This window comes from Pithys albifrons, chromosome 2 (genome assembly GCF_047495875.1).
Source record: "Pithys albifrons albifrons isolate INPA30051 chromosome 2, PitAlb_v1, whole genome shotgun sequence".
Lineage (NCBI taxonomy): Eukaryota > Metazoa > Chordata > Aves > Passeriformes > Thamnophilidae > Pithys > Pithys albifrons.
Window position 1 is genome coordinate 48,782,935 of NC_092459.1, and position 26,232 is coordinate 48,809,166.

General features: G+C 38.8%; 1 protein-coding gene across 6 annotated transcripts in view; it reads left to right on the forward strand.

The window, feature by feature from the left end:
- The window catches only part of DSE (dermatan sulfate epimerase), a 36,219-nt gene extending 12,685 nt beyond the window's left edge, over nucleotides 1–23,534 (forward strand). For 3 of the 6 annotated variants that reach the window (XM_071548938.1, XM_071548937.1, XM_071548940.1), the window contains exons 3-7: nucleotides 1,026–1,494; nucleotides 12,374–12,627; nucleotides 16,332–16,571; nucleotides 18,227–18,434; nucleotides 20,447–23,534. In XM_071548938.1, the coding sequence (XP_071405039.1) occupies nucleotides 1,079–1,494; nucleotides 12,374–12,627; nucleotides 16,332–16,571; nucleotides 18,227–18,434; nucleotides 20,447–22,211 (2,883 nt within the window). In that variant the 5' untranslated portion in view covers nucleotides 1,026–1,078 and the 3' untranslated portion in view covers nucleotides 22,212–23,534. The other 3 variants (XM_071548941.1, XM_071548942.1, XM_071548943.1) reach the window with 3 other exon arrangements.
- The last annotated feature ends 2,698 nt before the right edge of the window (nucleotides 23,535–26,232 follow it).

The window sequence follows — 26,232 nt, forward strand, 5'->3', positions numbered from 1 at the left end:
TGCATGTTTTTAGGTTTTCCTTCCTACTATTTATCCTTGTAATAATTGAAAACTACTGTTCATTATTTACATAAAACTGTCTCACTTGGGCCTGCTTTCTGTAACCTTTCCCCTCAGAAGAATTTTAGGAATTTGCTGGCTTTCCTCAGGGGGATCCTGGCCATGTTTTATCTGAGACTTTAGGCCAGATAGTTGGTAATTTCTACAAAGTAACTTACTATGTTTAAATAGTTGCATTTAACCTCTGCATATATTTGCCATTTGAGCACATTTCAAGAAATCATGTACTTAGGAGAATATGCCCTTTAATTCAATGTTCAGCTGCCTTGGTAGCTGGCAGTAAATCTCCACATGTAAAATGGAAAGACCCTTGAAAAAAAATGATAATAATGCAAACCCCTAAATGCCTGGAAGTTAAAAGTATTTCAGCTGGTTTTTTTAAGGCTGACACTTTCTCTTTCGCTTTTTTCTTTCTGACGGTTCTTTTTGATTTTTTAAAATGAGGACGTGTCAGAGCCAGAGGCCTTTAAGTGCGGTAGAAAATGACCCTGGTGAAAACCCTCCAACATTCCTCATCCTTCCCTCTCCAGCTGCTAACATCAGCCAAGGCAGCATGCAGGCTTGGCTTCTGCCAGCATAAGCTCCCTGGCTCTCCCGCTTCATCCTCCCCTCCCACCCTTCTCTGCTTGCCAGCACAGTCAGAGCTGCTTCGTATTAGGCACTGTTGCAATTATTTGAAATCTCAAGTAAAGGAGCTGTTGTTGTGTTCCTTCACATTGTATCAGCTACTAGAGGGAAAGATGTGGGAGGAAGGGGCTTTCTTCAAAGTGTACAGTTTTTTCTCTCAGATGAATTGCTCAGTAGGTGTTTTGGCTGAAGTATTTGTATAGAAATGATTTGAAAGTCACCTGGACAATACATGGGGTTCTTTAAGTCTAGATGGAATTGTATTTCCTAGAGAGGCTCCTGAATTACAATGTCACAGATTCATTTTCTAACTCTTTCTTTCACTCCATCTGCCGTAGGACATTTCAAAGATGGTTTGGCTGCCATTGAGACCTGGAGATCTGATGCCACAATGAGGACTCACACACGGGGAGCCCCAAGTGTGTTTTTCATACATGCGGTTTGCTTTGCCTTTGCCTGCGGCGCCAGGGAGGACCGAGACGCGATGGTTCCTTTTGTCAATGCCAACTATGACAGCTACCCCATGCTCTACTTCTCCAAAGGGGATGTGGAGACTCTGCGTCTCCAGGCCACCACCACACACCAGCACATTGCGGCTCGTCTGATTGAGGCAGTGCAAACGATGCTGTCGAATCCCCTGGAGTACCTTCCTCCCTGGGACCCGAAGGAGTTCAGCGCTCGGTGGAATGAAATTTATGGCAACAATCTTGGGGCCCTGGCGATGTTCTGTGTACTCTACCCTGAAAACATTGAGGCCATCAATATGGCCAAGGATTACATGGAGAGGATGGCAGCTCAGCCTAGTTGGTAGATTTTTGTCTTTTTTTTTTTTTAATTGTTCTTACTGTATAAACTGCTTAAAATTGGAAGAGTGAGTGGATGAGTGCATTGCTTGAATTATTTCAGTTGTTCTAACATTCACTCTAACAGTGACTGACTTGCTGAATGCCTTTACCCTCATCATCTGGACCAGCAGTGACACACAGCTTTTCACCTTCACTACACTTACCCTCTTGCAAGCTAATGCTGAAAGAAGGAGCATGACCCTTTATGCACCACCCTAATTGCTAAAAAAAAAATAGTAATCCAAACCAACTCTATCAGAAGGCAGTTTCACATTGTTTTGTGGCAAAAGATTCTTAAACTATTATTTTTTTTTCCCCAAACTTTTTTTTTGTTAGTTCTTCCTTAGAAAGAATTCAATAAAGGGGGATTATGAAAAAGGTATAGTTAGGTATAGATAAAAATGATACAGTTTCTGCAGTTTACTCTATCTTTTGTCTGAGCCTTAGGTTGGCTGCACGGTTCTTCAGCCTCTCCTTAAGACATACTAGGATGTGATAGGGGTTGATCTGAGTACTTTATTGGAACTGCCTGGAACTGGTGTTTTGATGACCACCTCCTAGATTAACTTCCCCTGGATATGGACTGTCATCCACAAGTTACTCTGTCCTGGTTGTGTCACACTCTTTCTATGGGGACAGATGTTAATGTATGAGTGATTCTAACAAGGTCTCCTTATCATCATCTTTCTTCCATACTCACCAGCAATTTATTTCCCTTTTTTCTCAGGCAGATGCATTTCCCCTATCCCCTGCAGCAGTTGCCATTTGATGCACTTTGCAGAGTGTGGCCCAGAATTGCTGTCCCTATGAGTAGGTTAGAGGAGAGGAACATGGGCTTTGCCAGGACAGTGGCTTCTGTCCAGGGAATTGAGCTGGAGGCGGATGAGGCACTGCTCAGTTTTGTCACAGCTGCTAATTTATGGCTCAGCAGAAGTCTGAGTCAAATTTCAAGTCATCACAGAGAGAAACATTAACCGTTCAAGCAGTATTCGTTATTCAAACTACTGTTCTTTGGGTTAAGACCAACTGGTACTACAAACAGTATCCATCCGTGGACTGTCATTGGAATTATGCTGGATTTGAGATACCCTGACTTGGGATCCATGTCCTTCTGATGGACATGATGAAAAGGTATTACAGTGTTCAGGTTTCCCTACATGGAGTATTAAAGTGGTGAATGCCACAGAAATACATGAACTAGAACAAAAGACGTGATGTGAGAGACAAGGGACACACTGGCCATATATTGCCTGCGTGTCATAGAAGAGAGGACACATGGGAGCTGGGAGAAAAAGTATTTTCACAACAGGATGGTGGTAATTTCTAAAATCTTCCACTGAAGCATAGCTATACAAGGCTTCAGTCTTTCTTAGCTCCAAAGACTCTGTGTTTCTCCTGGCACATTGACAGAGGGATATAGCTTACAGACGTGAATCCAAGGATGTGTCACCATCTCCAATAGGACCTACAAACTGCTCGAAAGTCAGCATTTTACTCCCTAGTTTCGTTGTTCACACAGAAGTGCATAGTTACATGGCCATCTGTCCTAATGAAATAAGACGAGCAAGTATTATTTTCAGCAGAACAACTTATTTGTGTCTATCTTTTTCAGTTTCCTACATCTCACACACTGTTTCAGCCTTATTTAAGTTCCTTATGTCCTGTGATTTCTGCCTTGGATTAACTGTGGTTCTTCTGTCCTTTGCTATAATTCTCTCCTTTGTCCCAGCTCACCAGATACCAATCAGAACCAATCAGATACCCATTTCTACTTAGCTTTGATGTTATTTACCTCCCTTAAAGTGGTGGTTTTTTCAAGGAAGTATCTTGCATTACCTTGGTGAAAGAGAAGCCGTGTTTTTCCCATTTTTCCCTTCTGATGTAGACAACCCATTCAGCAATCAATCCAAGTTTTAATCAAGGTTCTCTGTTTTCCCCTTGAGAACTTATGGCTGAATGCTGTCAACATGGAGTTTACACTGTATCTCCATCAGTGATGGCAATAATATAGACCTCCCTCCCTTGTCCAACAGTGATTTTCAGGAAAGTAGGAATGTGACATCTCTGAGGCATGTACTGTACTGTCTGACTTTGCTCAAACAGGTTAGCAGGTTCAGAAACCGAAAGAATGGGTGTTGGCAGCTTGATTCTCTCAGAAGTATAATCTGGATTTCTTTTGACTTCTGCTGGTGCAGCATTGACTTTAAAACCGGTTTAGAATTAAAAGAACAATCTATCTTAACGAGTTTCTTCTAATTTTTGTGGCAATATTAAGTAAAATTTAAGCCTTGCCAAAAAACAAAAGTGTACTTTACTTGCACATGCAGTGGTTGGATAAAAGAAATATGGCTTAAAATGTCACTGGTTATTTTTTTCAAGAATACTAGGAGATTAGGGAAACTGACATTTTAAATTTCATCTTTACGTTAGTGGAATCCCTAGTTCAAATATGGCTCAATATCTCATGATACAATTATGAGAAAGTCTACTGATAATTGATACATATGTGAAAGAGACATGTAATTAAGGACTTTTGTCCTTTCTCATCTACTAAAATTGTCATTTTGTATCACATAATAAAGTACACCCTTAATTGAGCTCCCATTCATGTCAACTAACAGAACTTGAGCTCTTTGTCATAACAACCCATGCTGATAGGCATGCTGCTCATTAGCAGAGCATCCCTAATGGCTACATCCTGGAGTAGGTTTACATTTTAAAGTAAACAGAGGGGCAATGGCTAATAACTAACTATAACAATCACCCGAAATAATATGAGAACAACGTTTTGGAGACTAGCAACAGCAGAGAAACATATGATGAACTTCAATGGTTTTTCCTGTAGAAATTAAAAGCTGGTAATAAATAAACCCCTTGGTTTTCCATGGATTTGATCTCTAGATTCTGTTTAAAACCTTAGGGAAAGTTTGTCCTTATATTTGAACTGTGTTATCTTCTTTTAGAGACAACAGAGGATATTGATGCGTTTTCTGGCATTTTATCTGTGCCTGGCCCCCAGCGCACTCCCCACCAGAAGGGCGTTTTGGCCAAGGGGATCTGAACTTGTGATTCTTTCCATATGCTGCCTTGTCCCATTCCCGTACTGAGCAGAATGATGTAATCAGAGTCACACATTGTGCAGAAATAAGAGTCCAGTCAGATCCTGTGTTTTGGACAAAGCAGTGAAAAACTCTCTTCTTTACTAAGCCTGCCTTACAAATGCCTTAGAAGTTCACAAATTCTGCACCCTTCTTGCAGCAGGAGAGACGTTTGCAATTGCCAGACAAAATTTCTCTGTGGGTTTGGTTTTGGGTTTTTTTGCACATAGTTGACGCCCCATTTTTAAAGACAAGTATGTTACCAATGTCCAGTAAGGTGTGGGATTTTACAGTAGCTGGCTCTCTGGGTTTCATAGGGGAGATAATTACTGTCAAGCACATGCAGACATTCCACAGAAATAGCAGCAACTAAGGAGAAGCTAACAGGAGGCTTCAGCATAACAAATCTGTGACCTTTCTGCTATTTCCTTACAAACTAGCAATCCAGTAGCCTTCTGTTAGTCACTGTTTATTAAAAAGTATTGGAGCATCCTATAGGATCACTGCTGTTAGAATCCAGATAGTGCTAAATGTTGAACAGTACAGATTATGAAGTAAAAATACATACATATAAAGAATTTAATGGGTAGATAATCATTTAACTAAAATAAATTCACATGTGCCAAGTTGAAATAAAGTGAGTTTGTGCTGCCACCAGAAACTTATCTGTTTGACTCCCAGTAATCAGCCAGCAGTAACATTCAAAGAAAACTTAGAGGGGGCTTTAGAAGACTTTGGCATAGAAGTTAATATAAAATAAGCTTAGGGATGCTGATATGTTGTCTCCTGAAGGGAGAAAGAAAAACAAAAGGAAGGGTAGAGGATGAATTTGGTATCTGGAATTCATATTATGTTAGTAAGTGAAATATCAACCCTCTGTGCTGTTTTTATCTTTTACATATGTAGCGTTTAAAAATAGAAATTGTGCATGACTGTGAAATTAGCTGGATTTTGAAGAGCTTCTTTTATATCTTGGGATTTTTTAATTGGTATAGGAGATAAATTGGTGCTGAAGTTCTGTGGTCCTGTCTACAGGGAGCTTACTTGGTGGCATGCCTGGTATAAACATTTGCTAAAACAAGAGCTAGAGATAATCTGCTTAATGTGGCTCTGAGAACAAATAAAACAGACTCAGTTCTCCTTATTAATACCTCAACACAGAAGCATCATGATGGATACTTAAAATGAGTACTGTGTGAAAAGGACTCTCTTGTGTTCAAAGCCAAAAATGCAAGAGGATCTGAAAGAAGCTTTATAAGCATCAGAATGGTGATCATAGACCTGTAGGGAAAGAGGGAAAGAGGAAAAAAGGTAGATGAAGGTTTTTAAGGGACTAAAGTTTTAGTTGCCTCCTCAACACCTAAGCAGTACAACCCAACTTCTGTTGTAAACTCTTTAAACTTCTGTCTATATGTTGCCTTTTTTCCCATTCTGATAGGAATGTAGCTCTTTACATTTAACCACTCCTTTGCCTGTCTTCCTGTCAACTGAGCTACAATGAACACGAGCATGTCCAAATGGCTGCTGCTGAAACAAGACTGGTAAGAAGATAGGAGCAAACTTGTATGTTTTACCTTAGACACCGGAAATATAAATCATCAATTTTTCAAATATGTTTTTTGTTCTTAACATTTTTGTTGTTGCAAATGAGCAAGCACTAAGGCTGTGCAGATAATGGGTCTTTTGTTTTGGCAGCCAACCAGAAAAATGTAGAAAGGGTGAAAGCTGAGAGGTTGTTTTGGATGAAACAGATTTTTTCAAAGATTTTTCTTTTTATTTCCCAAAACAACAATTGTAAAATATTGGTTCCATTAGTGAAGAAAATAATTCTATTTGAGCACATTGAAATACTTTGTAAGAAAAATACTTAAAATCTGGTCTAGTTCATAAAATAAATGTTGGTGGTCTCATTCCTCTTGGCAGGTGTGCTCCTTCTTGGTATGTATCTTTTGTCTAGCCATGGAAGAATATTTCTCCTTTGCCTGATGGGAGGTTTAAAGCTGTATCTTCTTCCCCCAGAGGCAGGTCAGAACAATAGCAAGAGTACCAAGGCATTGCCCTTGGCATTAGGAAGACTGTACAATTACACAAGCAATTTCGGGATCAAGAGGTCAGTTGGCCCCATTACATGCCTCATTTGCATCCACACTTGACATTTAACGTGCATTAAATTTAACCATCCTGTTAGTTGGCTAACATGTCTGAGATAGATGGCATCAAAATGCACTAAAGGGGTGTCTTTGAACTAATTTTCATCTGTAAGCCGTTAAAAAAGAGCCCTGACTTATTTCCTTTGCATCTACCTAATGAGAATGAGAATTTCAGTACTGAAGAGGGAAGACTGGCGTCTTTCCTTCAGTCTCCACCTCCAGGAATTATTCTGTAGTAATTTGTCATGGGAAAGTTTGGAGCATTAAAATTTAGGATGCGGATTAATTGTGTAATGCATCTGTCAGGATTTGCTGAATTCTTCATTTTGCATGCAGCAATGGTGACCTAGAGGCAAAAAATCAGGTCTTGCACTGATGGGAAGTGTGTTCTATGTCTCAGGTAAAGAGTGTTATTTTCCCATTTACTTTAGTTGGTTGATAAGAACTGGATACAAAGTGAAGAGAGGGCGATTCAAGACATCCCAGGGGCCATCCATGATCTTCAGCAGTAAACGTTGATTTAAATCCTGCCTTGAGCTGGGCAGACAGTGTTTTTTGCGTCTTGGCCTGTATTTCTGAGAGAAATGCTAATAGAATCATGGAAGTATCAGATGCTTTGGGTTGGAAGAGATCTTAAAGATCATCTAATTCCTCCACCCCTGCACTGAGGAGGGACACCTTGCACTAGACAAGGTTGCTGAAAGCTCCAGCCTGGCCTTGAATGCCTCCAGGAATGGGACATCCCCAGGTTCTCTGAGCAACCTGTGCCAGGGCCTTACCACGCTCACAGGAAGAGTTTATTCTTAACACCTAATCTAAATCTCTCCTCTTTTAGTTTAAAGCTGTTCCTCCTTGTCATATCATTATCTGCCCATCCAGAACCTGTCTTTTTATAAGCCCCCCTTTAGGTACAAGAAGGCTTCTATAAGGTCCCCTTGGAGCATTCTCTTCTCCAGGCTGAACACCCCCAGCTCTCTCAGCTTGTCTTCATTGGAGAGGTGCTCCAGCCTTTTGAGCATCTTTGTGGCCTCCACAGTTCCACGTCCTTCTCAGAGCTGAATGAAGTACTCCAGGTGGCATCTCATCAGAGCAGAGTAGAGAGGGAGAATCACCTCCCTCAAACTGCTGGCCACGCTGCTTTTGTTGCAGCTCAGGACTGCTCTCAGAGAATTCTTTTCCCAGTCTATACTCATGTCTGGGATAGCCTTGACCCAGGTGACCCTAGTTTCAGTAAGGAAGTAGTAGTAGTGAGTAATGAGGGGGAGAATTGCAGAAAACCATTTCTACTGAGAGCAGAGATCTTAGTAGCATTAGTAATGTTGTCAAGAAATAGAGAGGTTATGGTAATCTTGGCTTTGTTATTGATAGTGATTTTTACTTTCCATCCAAAATTTTGTACAAATAGTATACTTATTTAGAGCATGGAATTACGTTTAATGAGAGTGCTATGTATACACAGAACAAATGCAGTGCATGTATTACTGGTTCCTGACACCATAAATTTATCACTGAAGAACTGGGTCTTAGCTCCCACTTCAGATTCATTGTTCATTGTAGAAGGTGACAAATCTAAAACAGACAAACCACACTGCACCATGCTAAAATTCTCAATACATATAGGAAAACCATACTACTTATCCATAATTCCAACCTTATCCATAATCTCTTCATTTCTCTAGTTTCTTCATGGAGGATTTATATCAAACTCTAAGTGTTTAAAATAGATTAACAAAAATATTTTATTTGACACCTATGAACAATACTTAACACCCCAGGCATGTATTTATCCTGTGCCATTGACAGAATTTATGCACACAGCAGTTTTTTGTACAGAACAATGCATGTGTTTTTGAGTGTTTATGGAGATTGATCATTAGGTAGCAAACCTGTTCAGGACATTTTGCTCTTTTATAAACTTTCTCAAGTTTTCATATAGTCATCTCTTCCAAATGCAGGTATAGATATAAAAGTGTAAAAAGTATTGTAGGGATGCCTTTATGTTTTATCTGTTACTTTAAAATACATTTTAGAATTTTTGGAACAGTTGTCTTTGCTCAAATTATTTTTGTTTGCAACTAAATAGGTGCTCTATATTAGAGAATCCATTGCAGACATTTTTATTTACTATGGACTTTTTTCTTTAACATCCGATACCTTTAAAAGACTGAAGAGGCTAATGCAGCTTTGCAGTAAAGGTTAGCTGCTATATTCAGACACAGTCAATCGGTTAATTGCTGAGGTGAAGTTCATGCTAACTGATGTTAAATTTTACTCCTGAGAGGCTTAGACAAAGTGCAAAGTGCAAAGTGTTGACATGTTTTTACCTATCTTTTTTGTATAAATACACACAACTTTTCCTAGTAATTAATAGTAGCCCTGAGAACTCTCTTTTCAACTGTATTCAGTGCACACCTCTGGCTCCATGCTTTCCCACAGTTTATTAGCCAGGCTATTTACCAAATGTGACACTGGGAGATGCATTTGAAAAAGGAGGGCATAATTTAGATACAAAAACCATGTAATGCTTGCTATTTGACCACGCTTCTTGTGAATCATGTTCCTCATATTTGGTGTACGTTGCTTGGTTCCACTGAGTTAAGTTAATGGGGGTGCACTGGTTTATAGCAGCTAAAGAGTTGTTACTTCAGAAGAGCTTCATTTTAAGAACAGATGTAGACTGTGGGTTTGAATATTTAGAAATAAGGATCTCTAAATTTTCATCTTTAATTTTCTCTATTACTTGTGTGCATCTCCTCTGTGAAATTTTATACAAGACTTAACTGTACAGAATTGAAATTTGAGGGAAGTTAGAACAAAATTACTTGTCTAGACCAAGGTGGGTGACTATGGCAGTAGGTGTGATTAGTGTGCCTTTACACTGAAAGGCTGTGTGGTCTTCCCCGCCCCCCCCCCAAAGAAATCAAGAACCTAAATGCAGTTTAGCTCATCCCATGTAGAGGAGTGCTTTCTCTTTTTTCAGAAGTGGTGCCACAGAGACTAAAATATGCTCTTATACTGTAGAATTTGATGCAGTGTTGTGTTAGAAACCAAACGTAAAGTTAGCATAGATCTTAACAGTGAACGTTACAATAAATCAGTTCACTGTCAAATTTTAAATTAAGTCAGGTGAAGATCAGTAAATAGATTTAAGCAGATTCTAATTAGCAACTTGTATGTTGTTAAAAGTATACTGAACTTTGAATTAAATATTTTAATTTAGCTCAAATTCTTTTGTTGTGCTTTTCTTCCACCCTAATGTAAAGCTTAGCCTCAAACTCTTTGTAATTGTTCCAAGCAGAGGCCTTTAAAGTGAAATTTCCTATACCCATTTGAACTTGTGATTTCTGAATATGCAAAGGTTTAATGAAAAGCACAACTAAAAATACTTTGGAAATTAGGATTCATGATATAGATGATCAAAGGAATGTTCCTGTGTCAGAGAATTACTGACAGGAATCATGGTGCCAGAGTGTTGCATATAATTGTCATAGAATGCAACTTTACTTTTATGTGGAAGACCAACAACATTTTAAGAGCTTTTCCAATTATAAGGAAAGATGAAAAAGCAGAAGCAGTTCCAGATAATTAAGCAAGATTGACAAATAACCAGGTAACTTAGATTTTCAAATTTTGTGTCTCAGTGAAGGAATATAAAAATATCTGAAGTGTCAGAAGACACTTGCCCAGTTCAGCTACATTTTTTTTTCCAGTTTCTCTGGAAATACAGAAAGAGTGAGCATGTAGAAAAAGCATGTAAATATTTTGGTTTACAAGTCTGCAATTTTTTGCACAACAATCAAGTGAAAACAGAAGTAGGAAGTTTTACTGTATCTGACTGAAAGTCCTCACTGATAAATTTAGAATTTGAACCAGGAAAAAAATGTCAGAGAAATGTTCCTGACGCTGACCACTGAGAATAGCACATGGATGCAGAGAAGATAAGTAGTTAATTTCTAGAACTCTTTTTCCTGATGCTTTGACAGTTGTTACCACACTTGTAGCTGTCTGCCTTAATACTGCTTGCTCCTAACCATTTTCTATCAGTGCCTGTTAACCAGTAAAATTGTGCAAACAAAATAATGTAGTCCAATAAAAACTGTAGTTCAAAAAAAAAAGTCAAATCCTGTGCTCAATGTTGAATGCATTCACGTGTTTAATTTAAAATCTGTGAGACAAATATTTCATTTTAAAAAATGGAAAAAAGAATATTTAATTTAATTTAGCAGAAGATGAGATCAAAGCTAAGAGAAGGTGAACAGTTAAAACTACTGAAAATTCAGCAAATCAAAAAGCATGTAGAGGCTTTCCTTACCTACAAGTATGAATGTGCCAGGTTTATTTGAGTTCTTTCAATGGTGTTAAATATGATCAAATAAAATTTGCAAGTCATTTTTTCTCGCTTGCACATGTGTTTTACCATCATTGCAGTGTCCATGATCATAATTTCTACGTGGTTTATTAATGCATTTTGAATGCAAATAAATGCTTCTCTAGTAGAATGATGATTTTTTTCTTCTTTTGATATTTTTTCTCATCTGTTCACACTGCTGCTTACACAAAGTAAGATGAAATCGTATTTACAGAGTCATAGAATATTTGAAGCTGGAATGTGAATGCCTTCAGGAGCACAGCTCAGTTTTCACTGATGACACTAGGACACGGTCTCATCTCAGCAATTTAAAATTAATTTCTCTAGTAAAAAATATATTGCCAAGAAAGTGAAGGAGGAGAACAAGCATGAAACTGATGATTGTTCTGTTTATCAAAGTTTATTTTCACTGTATATTCCTTCACATTTCTTTTTCTGTAGAACCATGTATTGGAAGTACTGTAAAACTAAAGTCTTTGATACACAGTATATGTGCTTGATTGCAGAGAAATATTTGTTCTACATTACCTCCATTATGAATTTTCTTGGTATAAAGTTGCTAAATAAATTTTGTTAAGTTCAACGTAATCACTGCATACAAGGCAGTAGTTCCTAGAAATAATTTTAGTAGTGACAGCATTTTATTTCTATTTTATTTGTTTATTAAGTATGTTAATTTTAGCTGTAGTTATGAAAGTAGATTTCATTTTCTCTACTTGCACTCTGAATGTATTTGGGAAATGAAGAAATGGTGTAGTGAGTTATTTTATTATACTTGCTTTAAAGACAACTTTAGTTCCATAGGCATCATTTATCAACAATTGGCTCTTTTGGAAAAGAAAAAAGTTTTGTTACAGTAGGTTGGAGGAGCATAAACTATGGAATATTACTGTATCACAAAAGTGATGTGAATCTTGCTTCAGATGAATAGATTCCATTTCTATGCAATCAGTGTTCTACCTATCTTTCTCCTAGCAAAACCCAGAATACTGCACTTTTTTAATCTTTATCTACTTAATCTTTCTAATAAAATCATTGAGCTTTGAAGGTTAGTGTTGTCCATACTAAGGATAGAAAGAAATGATCATAGAGACTTGGTAAGTAGCCGACTATTGTGTTAAAATTCAACATGAATGACATTAAATCATATCCATATCACAGTACAGTATGGGAAAAAACTAAATAACTGTAATTCAACTAATTGGCATCTTTCTTTATTGACAGGCTAGTGAAGGATGCCCCTTGGGATGAGGTCCCTCTTGCTCACTCCTTGGTTGGTTTTGCCACTGCATATGACTTCTTGTACAGCTATCTTAGCAAGATTCAACAGGAGAGATTTCTTGAAGTAATTGCCAATGCCTCAGGATATATGTATGAAACATCATACAGACGTGGATGGGGCTTCCAGTACCTTCACAACCACCAGCCTACCAACTGTGTGGCCCTGCTGGCTGGAAGCCTTGTTCTGATGAATCAAGGTATGTGCTAAACCATAGGAATGTTTTCTCTGAAGTATATCAACTCGAATGAGCCATTTGTGCAGCAGAGTTCAGGATTTGATAAAAGTGCTTCTGAGGGTACAGCAGTATTGTGTGTGCACTTTTGCTGCTTAGTAAAATTTAATTTACTAAACAGAACAAAGGTATGTGGGAAGATGTACAAGGCCTAATATGTGTGTATATAAATTCAGTTACCTAAATAATTCTGAAATTCTTATCTCACATTTTGTAAGAATTAAAAATCCCCTTTTGTACAGTCTGTCCAGTCCAGATTTATACACAGTGTCTTTCAGGGTAGACTGTCAGTAAAGAGCGATGCACCTGGTCTCCGTTTACACAGCAGTCAGAAACACCCTGCACTCCGAGTTGGGAGCTAAACAGAATTACCTGGAATTTCTTCCAAGACTTCTGTCCTGTCTCCTGAGAGAGCTGCAAAAGTGTAACTTTATCCACCCAAAGACCAGAGCTCAGAACCTTTCTTTCCAGCAGCCTTTTCTGTGGAGATAAGCAGAGCTTTACTTTTTTTCCCTCTGAAGTCTGCCCTTGCATGCCACAACTGTCATCCAAGAGGTGTCTGTGCCAGGTGTCCTCTTTGCTTTGGAGACTTAAAACCATCCTTCCCACTTCCAAGGTGAATACCCTGAACAGTTGATTTAGCTGCCATACATAGGGGCTATCACGCTCCTCCTGTCTAAGTGATACACAGTGTAAATGAGAATGCAAGTCACAAAGTCAGAGAGAGCACGTAAGGAATCCTGACTTTTAAATGCCAGAAGTACTTTGGTGCCAGCTCCTGCTTTTATAAGAATGAATCATTATTTTACCAGGTGATTATTTAATATGTGCTACAAGTATTTTGGAAATGCAATTCCCACTGAAACTACTCACGTGCTGCAAGTCAAGGAAAATCTAGTTTCTGGATGCTGATGGTGTTGCCAAGCTGTTCAGCTCTGCCAAGAAAAGGCACAGCTGAACATCACTGGAGCTTTCAAATGCCCAAAGAAGTACGGTAAAAAACCTGTGGCACCTACTGTGTTTGGAGGGTCATCTCTTTGTGAAGTGCTTATCAAAACAAGCACATTGACTGACGTGTATGTGGTGAGAAGCATGAAGAGCATGTGTGGAAGTTATTCCCTATCTTCCTGTCTTGCCTTCCACAAACTAAGGACTTAGACCATGTTTATTCAGTGGGTTTTGCTAAATTTCATATAATTTCATCTTTCCAAAACCGTTGTTAATGCAGAAAGCTGGCAGTTTCCAAGATGACTCTGCTTTTCATTATAATATAGACCATAAGTATACTTTGTGGCAAACAATGGTAACATAAAAAAGTTGGGCAATACTGTCTTCACTAAAAGTTGGTGAGGGTTGTTTTGGGGATTAAAAAAAGGAAAAAAGCAGTAAATTCATGAATTCTTGAGCAATTTGAAAATAGTGGTCATACTTCAAAGGAAAATAGGTCGAAACAGACTGTATATTTCTAAATTAAAATTCTGGAGGTTTCAATATAGAGCAACTTTATTTTTTTAAAATGGAAACTTAAACGAAGTTTTTCTGTTGGTCTAAAGCAAAACAAATATAAAAACCCCCCAAACAACTGTACTTTCAGTATGAAAGACTAAATCTGAAGGAAAAAATAAGGTATGGGAGTAAGGGAATAAACATAGTAGACTTCCTGTATTGGATACATAGAAATTGCAAATAACGTATCCCAGGGTTGACCTTTCTCACAAAAGGTTTAAATTCCAACTAATAACTTTAAACACAACTCTGCTATTGCAGCTTGCAGAGACTAAATAGCCAGTTTAAAAGCCCGTAAACATTGCCATAGGACTGGAAAATTAAACTAAGTGAAATGAATCCTATGCATATATATTGTAGACTTTGTACCTAGGCACTCAGATAGTCAAAACTGAAACTTGAGTAAGACCTTAATATAGATATAGATGCATGGTTTCCATACTGCTAATTTGAGTTTTGGTTTGATTTGTTGTATAGCCTGACAGAGCTTTGAGTCTTTTCCTTTCTTTATGTCTCTGTATTCTTTTAGTATACTACACATAGAGCACTACAGCATAGATATACACTAAGTAAACAGAACATAAGTGCATTACAATGGTAAATGCTCCATGCTGAACCATGGCAAGTAACATTTTTGAATCAGTCAAAAACTAGCTTTTGTGACTGTTATGTCACAAGGCAAAACAAGTGGAAGCGTTCAAGTTTTTTTCCAACAGACCACTGTTCTGCCAACTCCATCAGAGTAATGAAGTCATGTCATTTTTGCTGTAAGTAAAGTAAGTGGAAGTAAGTAGTACCACCTGTCCCTGTTGCTCAGGCTTGCCCCATCATGCTTTTCTTTTTAGCAAGCCAATAAAAATACCATGATAGACTCAGGCTGCCTGTTTTGCTTAGACACTGCTAATTTTTTTTCTCTGTTAACTGAGCAGGATTTGACAGCCTTGACTAGTAGGATGTCTGAATTACTCATCACTCTGTTGAGCATAAATGCAGTATTTGACACAGAGAGATGAAGCACTTAGTAACAGGATTGAGTGTTGCTCCTACTCTGTTAGGCTGGCACATGTGCTTCATTCAGCAGGCACTGTTTCACCACACAGTGGGGTATAATGTGTGCCAGCTGGGCTTTGCTGTGGGGTGGAATTAATTCTGGTTAAATCTGTGTCCAAACACTTTGAGTTGGGAGAACACTAAGTTGCCACAGAGAAGCACAAGATCTCTGCGAAGTCCTACTTTTCTTGCTACTCAGTCCAAAAGAAAATAAGAGAAAGCACGTAGCCTTTCCTCTGCTGGATTCCATGTGCTGACTTCGGCAATGCATAAATGCAGTACTGAGGCCATTGTGCTTGGTGAAGGCAGACAAGCCCTGAGAAGGTTTCTTGCGACCTCTTCCCAGCTCTTGATTTATGCAGAGCAGACCAAAATAGTAAAATCTCTGAAATGCTTTTCTTTAGAAAAACTATAACTGATTAGGACTTGTATATTTGTAGGCTGAGAATTTACCTAGTTGGAAGATTAATTTTATTTTGGAATTGAGGAATCTGCTTTTGGAACTAACCATGTAAAACTCTTCCAAAATAAATTTTATTTGGATAACCCTTTAGGTTGTAGAAAAAACTGAAAATGTAAGTAGAGCAGGGCAAGTCTTAAAATAGAGAATGGGTTAGTAGAATAGCAGTTAACTGATGTGAACTTCTTTGGATTTTTAAACTCTGGGAATCTCCTTATCATCCTGGCAGTCCTGCCAGTGACAAATGACTGATCAGAATTGCTGCATTACTGGAGCCCTCTAGTGGGGCGATCGGTTTGTTTTCATAGGGCTTTAATTTGAAATGCAATAGTCTTGGCTTGGCTCTTTCCTTTCTGCATGTCTTGAATGCATTAAGGAAATTTTGTTTTGAAATTGTAAAACATAATCCCACATTATTACCAAAATACGTTTGGTAGATTTTCTCCTGTTCATGTGACCTTGATTTGCTCTGTTTAAATACAGTGTTTTATTTTTCACTCTAGCACTACAGGGATGCTGCAACAGTAGGTTGCATTATAAAGCTCTGGATTGCAGATTCCTTGCTGTGAAGGATCCCACTGTGGGATTATCTATGGCACCATCTGTGAACCATTGTGTTGTAATTAGTTTTGCCAATGTCTTTTTCATTCAGGCTACCTTCAGGAAGCTTACTTGTGGACCAAGCAAGTGTTGGCAATCATGGAGAAGTCAGTAGTCCTGCTGCAAGAGGTCACAGATGGCTCCCTCTATGAAGGGGTGGCTTATGGCAGCTACACAACTAGGTCGCTGTTTCAGTACATGTTTCTTGTCCAAAGGCATTTTGACATCAATCACTTCAGCCACCCTTGGCTCAAGCAGCACTTTGCATTTCTGTACAGGACTGTCCTGCCAGGTAGGTCCTTCAGGTGAATGAAGATGAATCTTCCAATATTAGAAGCAGCAATAAATTTCATACTTCAAATAGGCCATTTTAAAACAACTGTGTACTTGGATTTTTTTAAAATAACCATTTCCTTGCATTTTGCTTGCGTCGTTTATAAAAACAGTGACATCCTTGTCTATCACTACTTGTTAAAAAAGAACAGGGAGGAAAATAATTTGGTTTCTGTTTTTCAAAGTTTGCAACAGACCTGTTGCTAGGGTTTTCTGTTTGAAAAATATTCTTTGAGGTTCTTCTTGATTTTTTCCCTTTGCCAAAAGTCATCACACTAAAAATTTGGGTGAAGGAAATAGCAAATGATGAACCCAAGGTAAAAGTATCAGTAAAGTATAGGAAAGGTTTACATGATCACCAGTTTTCTACTAAACAGTGAAACAGATTTTTATAGCATATTTTTCTTACTGAAAATGCTGTGACTCAAGTGATAAATTTCGTGTGCAGTCTAGGGTTACATAAACTGTCCTTTTGTCAGCGTGAAAGTTTAACATAAATATCTGACATCACTAATGGTTAAATTTTGAAGATTTTTAGTATTTCTGTTCTCTTTCTGTGTCTTTCCAGTGTCTTGCAGTGTTTCAGCATCTCTGATTTGAAGTCCAAGTTATGACTGAAAGATGAAGATACACAAATACAAAACCAGTTATATTACTGGTCTCTTCTAGCTTCCAGAAGAGATTTAGTTTCAGGAAGTCTTGCAAGTTTTTGATAATGGTTTTATCATAGAATCATAGAATGGCTTGGGTTGGAGGAGACCTTAAAGATCATCTACTTCCAACCCCCCTGCTATGGGCAGGGACACCTTCCACTAGCCCAGAATGCTCAAAGCCCCATCCAGTCTGGCCTGAACACTTCAGGGACAGGGCATCCACAAATTCTCTGGGCAACCTGTTGCAGTGCCTCACCATCTTCACAGGAAAGAACTTCATCCTTATATCCAAACGAAGTCTACTGTCTTTCACTTTAAAGCTGTTACCCCTTGTGTTGCTTAATTGCAGGACAATTTGTTAGGAACTTACATTGCTCAAAATCCTGGTTAAAAAAACATGATAACTCCTTTGGAACCCCAGATCTATCCATGTAAAAGAGGCTGAGCACAGCTTTGACATGCCAGTGCCAGCACAGGCACATAAGGAATTGTGCTGACTCCATGTGAGGCCTCACGCATCCACAGGAAAGTAAGGGTTACTAAGAGCAAAATGAACTCATGCTGTTTCAAAGTGAAGCTGATTTTTTTCTTTTTTCCTTGGGGGCACCTCTGTTTTATTACTTTGGAGTGTATAGATTCACATAAGAAAAGTGAAAGCAATAAAAGGAATGTTACCTCTGCCAGATCTGAGTGAGAAGAGGCAGTATATGGGACATTGCATCTTACATTTTGTGTAGTGACTGTATCCCAAAGCCAAAGAAGAAAGGTGAATATTCAAGTTAGCTGCAGCAGAAGAAAACAGCTCCTGTGTAACCTATTTATGGTTCATTTACAAGCAGGTCTATAAACATCTGAAAAGGCTGCTTCTTTTTGTAGCACTTGGCTTCACTGTCATGCTCTACAATTGCATCTTTGTACATTTATTTGTTCTTTCTTACATTCCTTTTCACTTTTTCCCAAGGGTTTCAGAGAACTGTGGCCATTGCGGATTCCAACTATAACTGGTTCTACGGGCCAGAGAGCCAGCTGGTGTTTCTCGACAAATTTGTCATGCGCAATGGCAGTGGAAACTGGTTGGCAGAGCAGATCAGAAGGAACCGAGTGGTGGAGGGCCCAGGGACACCATCCAAAGGGCAGAGGTGGTGCACTCTCCACACTGAATTTCTCTGGTATGAAAGGGGATGAGTGGGCTCAGAAGGAACCTGACAGCTGTTTGCTATTAGTGATAATTCATTATCTTTAGATTAGTACTGTAGAAGCCCAGATGAGGTTGTCCATGGAGTCATTAGGCACAGAAAAACTTCTTCATTTAGCATAGATCCACAGTATTGGTTGCTACAGGGAACACCTTGGTCTTGTCCTACATCTGCTTTTATGGTTTCTTTCCACTATCTGTTGCTTTTACAGAATTGCTTTTATGGAAGACAGGCAGTTCCAAAGGAACTAAAAATTTGTCTGGATATAGTCTTTATTTTATTTGGTCTATTCTAATGGTTTTTAGTCCTGTCGTGGTCTTTTATAATAGGGGACTCTTTAAAGCATAGTGTTCTTTCAAAAGCTCTGCAAAATAGTATAAATTTGCTTTTAACAGCTAAAGTATTGTAAGCAGTAAGGCTACTGTTAGCCGGTTGTACACACTAATTTGCAAGTTATGCTTGAAAAAAATGCTAGATTACTAGATGCATATTTTCCCATGTAATTGACAGCTCTGCTAACTTCTATATCAATCTTCTAAAGGCAAGAAATGAAAAGACCCAAGACGCTTTATATACACATAGGAATTTCCACAGTCTGTGGAGATAAGCCACACTGAGGAGCCAGTGTAGGTCCATTTCTCTCTCTTGCAAGAAAAATATTATTGAATATCTCTTGTTTTGTGCATATTATAGGCACATTAGAATGCATGTTTGTTAGGCTTCAAGCAGCCTTCATCTTGTTTTTTGCAAAATACAGAATCTCTCCTCTATAACCTCATTTCATCATTGTTTTCTCCTGTGGCATCATAGAAGTTCTGGGAAGTTACGCTTAAAACATTCATTTTGATGAAAAAGGAAAAAAAATTTAAGGGTACCTGAGTAAAAAAACCAAAATTATCTGAATATTTCAGCAGTTGCCTTTGCCCTGTGCTACAGGTGTCACTCTTATAAGCATGCCCATTTGCATTACAGTCTCAGGGAAAAGATCTGCTTTAAGAGAAGTCTCCATCATGGACCAGTAGATACAGAGCAGGCTCACAGTGCTGGCTGGAGTTACCCCAAGCCATATGCAGGACATGAGCTATGACTGTCGAGGGCCTGACAGAAGCTCTTGGTTAGCTGTAGAGAATAAATCTGATGAGGAACCATCTAATAGAAGTATTATTGGGCTTAATGATTGTTTTGTTTATTTTGGTTGCTAAAAAACAATGCCAGAAGGTTACGTTTTCTTTTCCATGGTTGTTCTGTTTTGATTAGGTTTTTTGTAGTTTTAACTCCCATAGAAGAAATAAAGCAAAAATTGTAAGCATTGTAACCTCTTCTGGAATTAAGAGCTCTTTTTAAACCAAATGTCTTATATCTTCCAATTTTTACAAGAAAACCATGTGAATTTTGCTTCAGCCTAGTTTGGAGAAAGAAACTAATATACATTAGCTGATATATATAAAAAATCCTTTAAAATGCCTTTTCATTAATTTTTAATTTACTGCTAATTCTACTTGAAGATTGCAGACTTCTGTAATCATCATTTTGGGGAAACAGATGCTGTGCTTCTCTTTGTTTAGTCAGTAAATAGGTGCAAATGTTGATATCTAGTGCAGAATAGACAGTGTCTACAGCCTGGTCCTAATCTGCCCTCTTTAAAGGTCTGTATTGCAGTCAATAGTTTTATGATTGTATAAGAGAAAACATGGCTAGTTTGAAATTAGCGGTTGTCTTATTTTTGAACAGCAAAAAGACTGCTTGCTTTAAATGCAAAATAGGTGCTTTCAGCTATTCTGTAAAATGTGCACAACAAATTTGTATAGGGATAAGCATGACAAATATCATTAGAACTACATGATTAGGAAGCGTAAGTGTGGGCTTTATATTGTAGGCCTGCTTCTTGATGTAATGATTGAATCATTTTTTTGAGTTTTGTACAGGTGCTGATGATGAAATCAATCAAGTGATTTTTAAACTCATTTTTCTCATCTTTTTGGCAGGTATGATGCAAGTTTGCATTCCGTACCTCCACCAGACTACGGGGTTGCTAAGCTGCATTATTTTGAGGACTGGGGAGTAGTAACCTATGGAAGTGCTTTGCCAGCTGAAATAAACAGACCTTTCCTTTCCTTCAAGTCAGGAAAGCTGGGAGGACGTGCAATATATGATATTGTTCATAAGAACAAGTACAAAGAGTGGATCAAGGGGTGGAGGAACTTTAATGCTGGCCATGAGCACCCGGACCAGAACTCCTTTACTTTTGCACCCAATGGTGTACCTTTCATAACTGAAGCTCTGTATGGGCCAAAATATACGTTCTTTAATAATGTGTTGATGTTTTCCCCTGCTGTGTCAAAGAGCTGCTTTTCCCCATGGGAAGGGCAGATTACAGAAGACTGTTCTTCAAAGTGGCTTAAATACAAACATGACTCAGCTGGTGACTGTCAGGGACGAGTGGTTGCCGCCATGGAGAAAAGTGGAGTGGTTTTTGTCAGGGGAGAAGGAGTGGGTGCATACAATCCAAAACTGAAGCTGAGGAAATTGCAACGAAACCTCATACTGCTCCATCCCCAGCTCCTCTTGCTAGTGGACCAAATTCACCTAGAAGATGACAGCCCTCTGGAGGCAGCGACCAGTTTCTTCCACAATGTGGATGTGCCTTTTGAAGAAACAGTTGTTGATGATGTCCATGGGGCCTTTATTAGGCACCGTGATGGGATATATAAGATGTACTGGATGGATGACACTGGCCACAGTGAGAAAGCCACCATTGCCTCAAGGATGTATCCCCGGGGCTACCCATACAATGGAACAAACTATGTGAATGTAACGACCCTCTTGCGGCACCCCATCACAAGGGCCATTTACCTTTTCATTGGGCCCTCTGTTGATGTGCAGAGCTTTACTGTCCGTGGAGATTCTCCGCAGCTGGAAGTTTTTGTTACCACTGGTGAGCATGCCTATGCTGTGTACCTGTGGCCCGTCGAGGATGGGTCCCGCTTTGCCTTTGCACAGGTTATTGCGGACCGCCAGAAAATTGTCTTTGACCGAGCCTCTGCCATTAGGAGCTCTGCAGTGCCAGAAGTGAAGGACTACATAGGGATTGTGGAGAGGAACCTGCAACATTTTAAGCCTGTTTTCCAGCAGCTTGAGAAGCAGATCCTGTCTCGTGTACGCAACACAGCCAGCTTTAGGAAGACTGCTGAGCGCCTGCTGAGGTTTTCAGATAAGAGACAGACAGAGGAGGCCATTGACAGGATATTTGCAATCTCACAGAGGCAGCAGCAGCAGCAGCGTGGTAGGGCAAAGAAAAACAGAAAGGTAGCCAAAGGCTACAAATTTGTTGATGCTGTTCCTGACATTTTTGCACAAATTGAGGTAAATGAAAGAAAAGTGCGACAAAAGGCACAGACTCAAGCACAAAAAGAGTTGCCTGTAGATGAAGATGAGGAAATGAAAGATCTTCTGGATTTTGCAGATATCACTTATGTGAAGCACAAAACTGGATTGTCAATCAAAGGCCGATCAGGACTAGCACAGATGGTGACACCTGCTCGAAGTAGTGCCCCATCAATATCAGCTTCTTATACTCGCCTCTTTCTAATTCTCAACATTGCTATTTTTTTTGTCATGTTAGCAATGCAGCTCACGTACTTTCAGAAGGCCAAGAGACTGCATGGCCAAAGATGTCTGTACGCAATACTTTTAGTAGACAGCTGTATATTATTGTGGCTGTATTCTTCTTGTTCTCAGTCACAATGTTAGCAGAAGACCTCTACTAGTTGACCAGTTTATGGTCATATACATCTATGCAAAAGCATTAACCCTAATAGGGCCAAAGTTTATCTTTTTTTTTTTTTTCTGAAACATTCCAAAAACAGCTGGGGAAAGATTGTTTTCAGACCAGAAGGGATGAAAGAATAGGGCAAGCAATGAATATCTCCAAAAACTAAGTACTTAATAAGTACTCCTCCCCTGTGTTTTGATTTGGGTCTCACATATGAGGGAATATTATGCTTTGTTTGTCAGAGTCCAGTAAAGTAAGGTTGTAATTAATTTTTTGGTGAGAAGAGGCCTCTTAATGGATGTGTTTCTAAAGACTTTCTTTTTTATACAGAATTTGGTTTGCATATAGTGAGTTACAATTTCAGGCTGCTAGGGACGTCTCTGGACATTCTCTTAAGACAAGGACATTGAAACATAAGTATACAAGTCAGATCTTAGCAATAGAATTCATTTCTCTCTGTCAAACCAAAGAATAGTTCAATGTGGGACACTCCTGCATAATTATTGCAGACCCTTATATCATGTCATCTCCTTCATGCTTTACAGTCTGGCACAGTGGAAAATGACAATCATGTCAGTACTTCCTGAGTAAGAGGCACAACACCTAGCAGGCAGTTGCAGAAGGTACATTTATGGTTAACTCAAAGTAGAAGAGAACACAATTCTCAGGAAAAAAAAAATTAGTTTTAGACAAATGTAGACTATAGAAGGCTGAATGCTGTAGGGTCTGTTCTCCATTTTACAAGGTAGAGTCTCTCAAAAGTTTACCCTGCCCCTTCTTCTTGGTTGAATTCCACCCAGTGCCCTGCCCAGCAATGCTCCTTAGCTGGGCACATCTTGGTAGGGAAATAATTGTCCTAGATGACTGCCCTTCCATATGCAATTGTAAAAATACAGAGAACCAAAGCATTCCTGTGGTAACCTTAGCTACTGCCAGTATGAAAAAAGAAAATAGGTATATTATGAAAGTATTTAATGTCTTTTTTCTGTTCACATGGCTAGAAAGAGGACAGTTAAAATTTTGTGAACAGCCTGTTCTCTATAAAACACCAGCAAGGGTTCTGCAAGCTCTTGGTGGCCCGGGTCAATTATTTGGGGATTAGTGGTAAATGGAATCATGTGGTTTATGACAAAAATAAATTTGACATCTCCACATATATCCCCTTCTGTTCATTAAACTGATTTTAAGAATTCATAGCTACTTGAGAAAATAGAAGCTCTATGGAATTGGAGCATACCTTATGTCTTTACAGAAAAGCAATTCTTTCAGTACATTTGGTAAATAAAAGCATTATAATTATCTCTATGGAAAAGTTGTTTGATTAAAATGTTTTTCCTGATAGTTACAGTAATTATATTCATCAGCACTTGGTTCAAATCACAAACCTTTGTTTCCTCTTCTCTGCACCTTTTAGATACATGTTATCTACATTACTCCTGTTAAGCCTTCCAATCTATTTGTTGAAATGTGATGAGCTTTCCTTGTGTAAACATCTTCAGTGAACAAGTCAGAATATTTTCCCTAGGTTCCAGCTACTGAACCAGTTCTGAGCACTGTGTTCACATACATTTGCACATACTGCAGACTCCAGTGCCTGGATTTATTCAATTAAATTTGGTGTATTTGGTCAAAGCAAGATTTAGGACTCCAGTTTATTTCTGATCCGTGCATAGTCATTGGGAGTATGAAAGCCCACACATAGTAACTTGGTCCACATAAGACCTTGAAACATCTGCAAGACATTCCTTCCCCTTTTCCCTAATGGCAAAAGGCATATCAAGTTGATAATTATCTTTTCCAACTCACCCATTTAATTGCTTAAGGCGAAGGGAGCTGATCTTGGGCATGTTACCCAGTATAGCTCCATGTTTGCAGTGATGCCTGCTGAAAGCAATGAAACTGTGAGAGGCTGTGGATTTCTGAAAATCTTACCTTTGCTTTTGCACTGTGATGACTTGAAGACATGCTTTGAAATCTATCTGTTGGCTTATGTTCAATTTGAAAGACACTGTTAGTTTTTCAATATTAGGTGATATTATTATTGGCCATGAAACACTGAAAAGTCAGGATTTTATTTCATATCTAAGCACATTTATGCTGCGTCAATTTGCTATTGCTGTGAACAATCAGCTATAGAAAACCAACTTGTAGTCTAGAAGACTTTTGAGAAATATCTGCATTACTTTTCTTTGTAGTATGGCATCTGAATTCTAGTATGGGATTTGTGTAGCTGTCAAGAGAAAATGCAGAATTACTGTCAGAACTGCAGCTGTCAAATGAAACTGCAGAGACTAGAAAGTAAAGTATGGTCATACACATTAGCTCTCATTTGCACTACACTTCTCTGCACTGTTCCAGAAATGCAAAGGGAAGGAGGTGGTTGAAAGAGCTGCCAATGCTCACAACCAGGTCTTAAAAGCAGAGCAGCATTCAAGTGAATGGTGTACATGCAATGGTACAGTGAAGGGAAATGAAGTGCACTCATCTTCTCCTGAATGAGAGACCAGACCCATTTCAGCATAAAGTGTTCATCCCAGGGTTTTCCAGCCTCTGCTTGCTTGCTTTGCATCTATTACCTTTCTGTTAAGGATTAAGGAGTTACCTATGTATGACTGTCATTACTTGCAGCTCTGAACTCCACTTGCACAGATGATTCAGCTAGAGCAACTAAAGAAATTAGTTAAGCCTTAATTTTGCTTAGTGTATTTCTTGTATGAAAAGAATCCTGTGTACTCTCTTATTCTTTTCTGGGTCAGACCCTTTAAAAAGTCCCTCTCTAGTTTTGTAAGTTTTGTTTCCATTCTTTGCTTCCATTCTTATCCCTCTCATTCCTTACCAAGGATTGTAACCTTTTAATGAATTTTGAAACAAATAGAAGAACAGATGGTTCCATGCCATCACCAACCAGCAGCTTGGGCTGTTGGTTAGAAGTGTCTGTGTCACAGTAAAGAAGCAGTTTGAGGTGTCAGATATCAGTGTACATTGCAAAATCTGAGATGCCCTTCCTTCACTAAGAAGGATGGTGAGGAAGAGCAAGTAACTGGGATCAGCCCAGATAGCCTTACTGACTTGTGGGAGGGCTGGAGGTGTTGCTCAATGCTTGCTTATACTGGAGAGGATGCTGTCCTTGCCTTTACATCCTTCATCTGAAGTGCAGGAGAGAAGCAGTCTCAGTGAGCTCTGTGTCCACAGCAGAGGCACTTAGCACTAGTTTCATCTGGATTGGATATACTGAACAGCTTTTGAAATGTCACTGTATGGTACCCATTAGCAAAGGTATTTTTCACTCCCTATTTAAACTTGAGTCACAAGAGTGAGGTGTTTGTGGTACATGCCTCTCCCATTCTTATTCTGCTGCCTTTTTGTTTCTGAAAATACTGATTTTCTGCAGGAAAAATTGGCTATCCTACAACTGAGTATATGTGGATGGGTTCCTGTATTCATCAGAGACCCTGCTGACTTCACTCAGCTTCTCTTCAATAACTGCTGTTCAGTCACGCATGCTTCATTTCAGGGCTGCAGCCTAATTTAGTCTGAAATTAATTCACTGTATTCTGGACAAAGTGAATGGCAATTCAACCCACAGGTAGTGATGTATGCGTTTGAGGGTGGAATGTAGTTCTTATATTTTTTAATGATCTTTTGAGTCCAGCTAAAAATGGCTATGTTATATACATCATTGTGAGTCAAGGAGGCAAAGGAAATGGAGCACATTAGTTCATTTCTTAAAACTTGTAAGATCAAAGCTTATTCTGAAGAACCGTATGTCTGAAATACATCACATTCTTCTGCTGGCCCATGTGTTTTTCAGTGATAAAAATTTTTTATTAGTGTTGAAAGCATATGCTGTATTTCTGCACTGGGACATTACATTTTTGCATGTATTTGGTCTGCAAAAGCCTGAGTTGAGATCAAAAATACTTTTGTCTAGCTTTAATCCCTTTACTCTGTCTAGCCTGTCAAAATCAGTATGATAACTTCAGGCTGGTAAGTCAGATT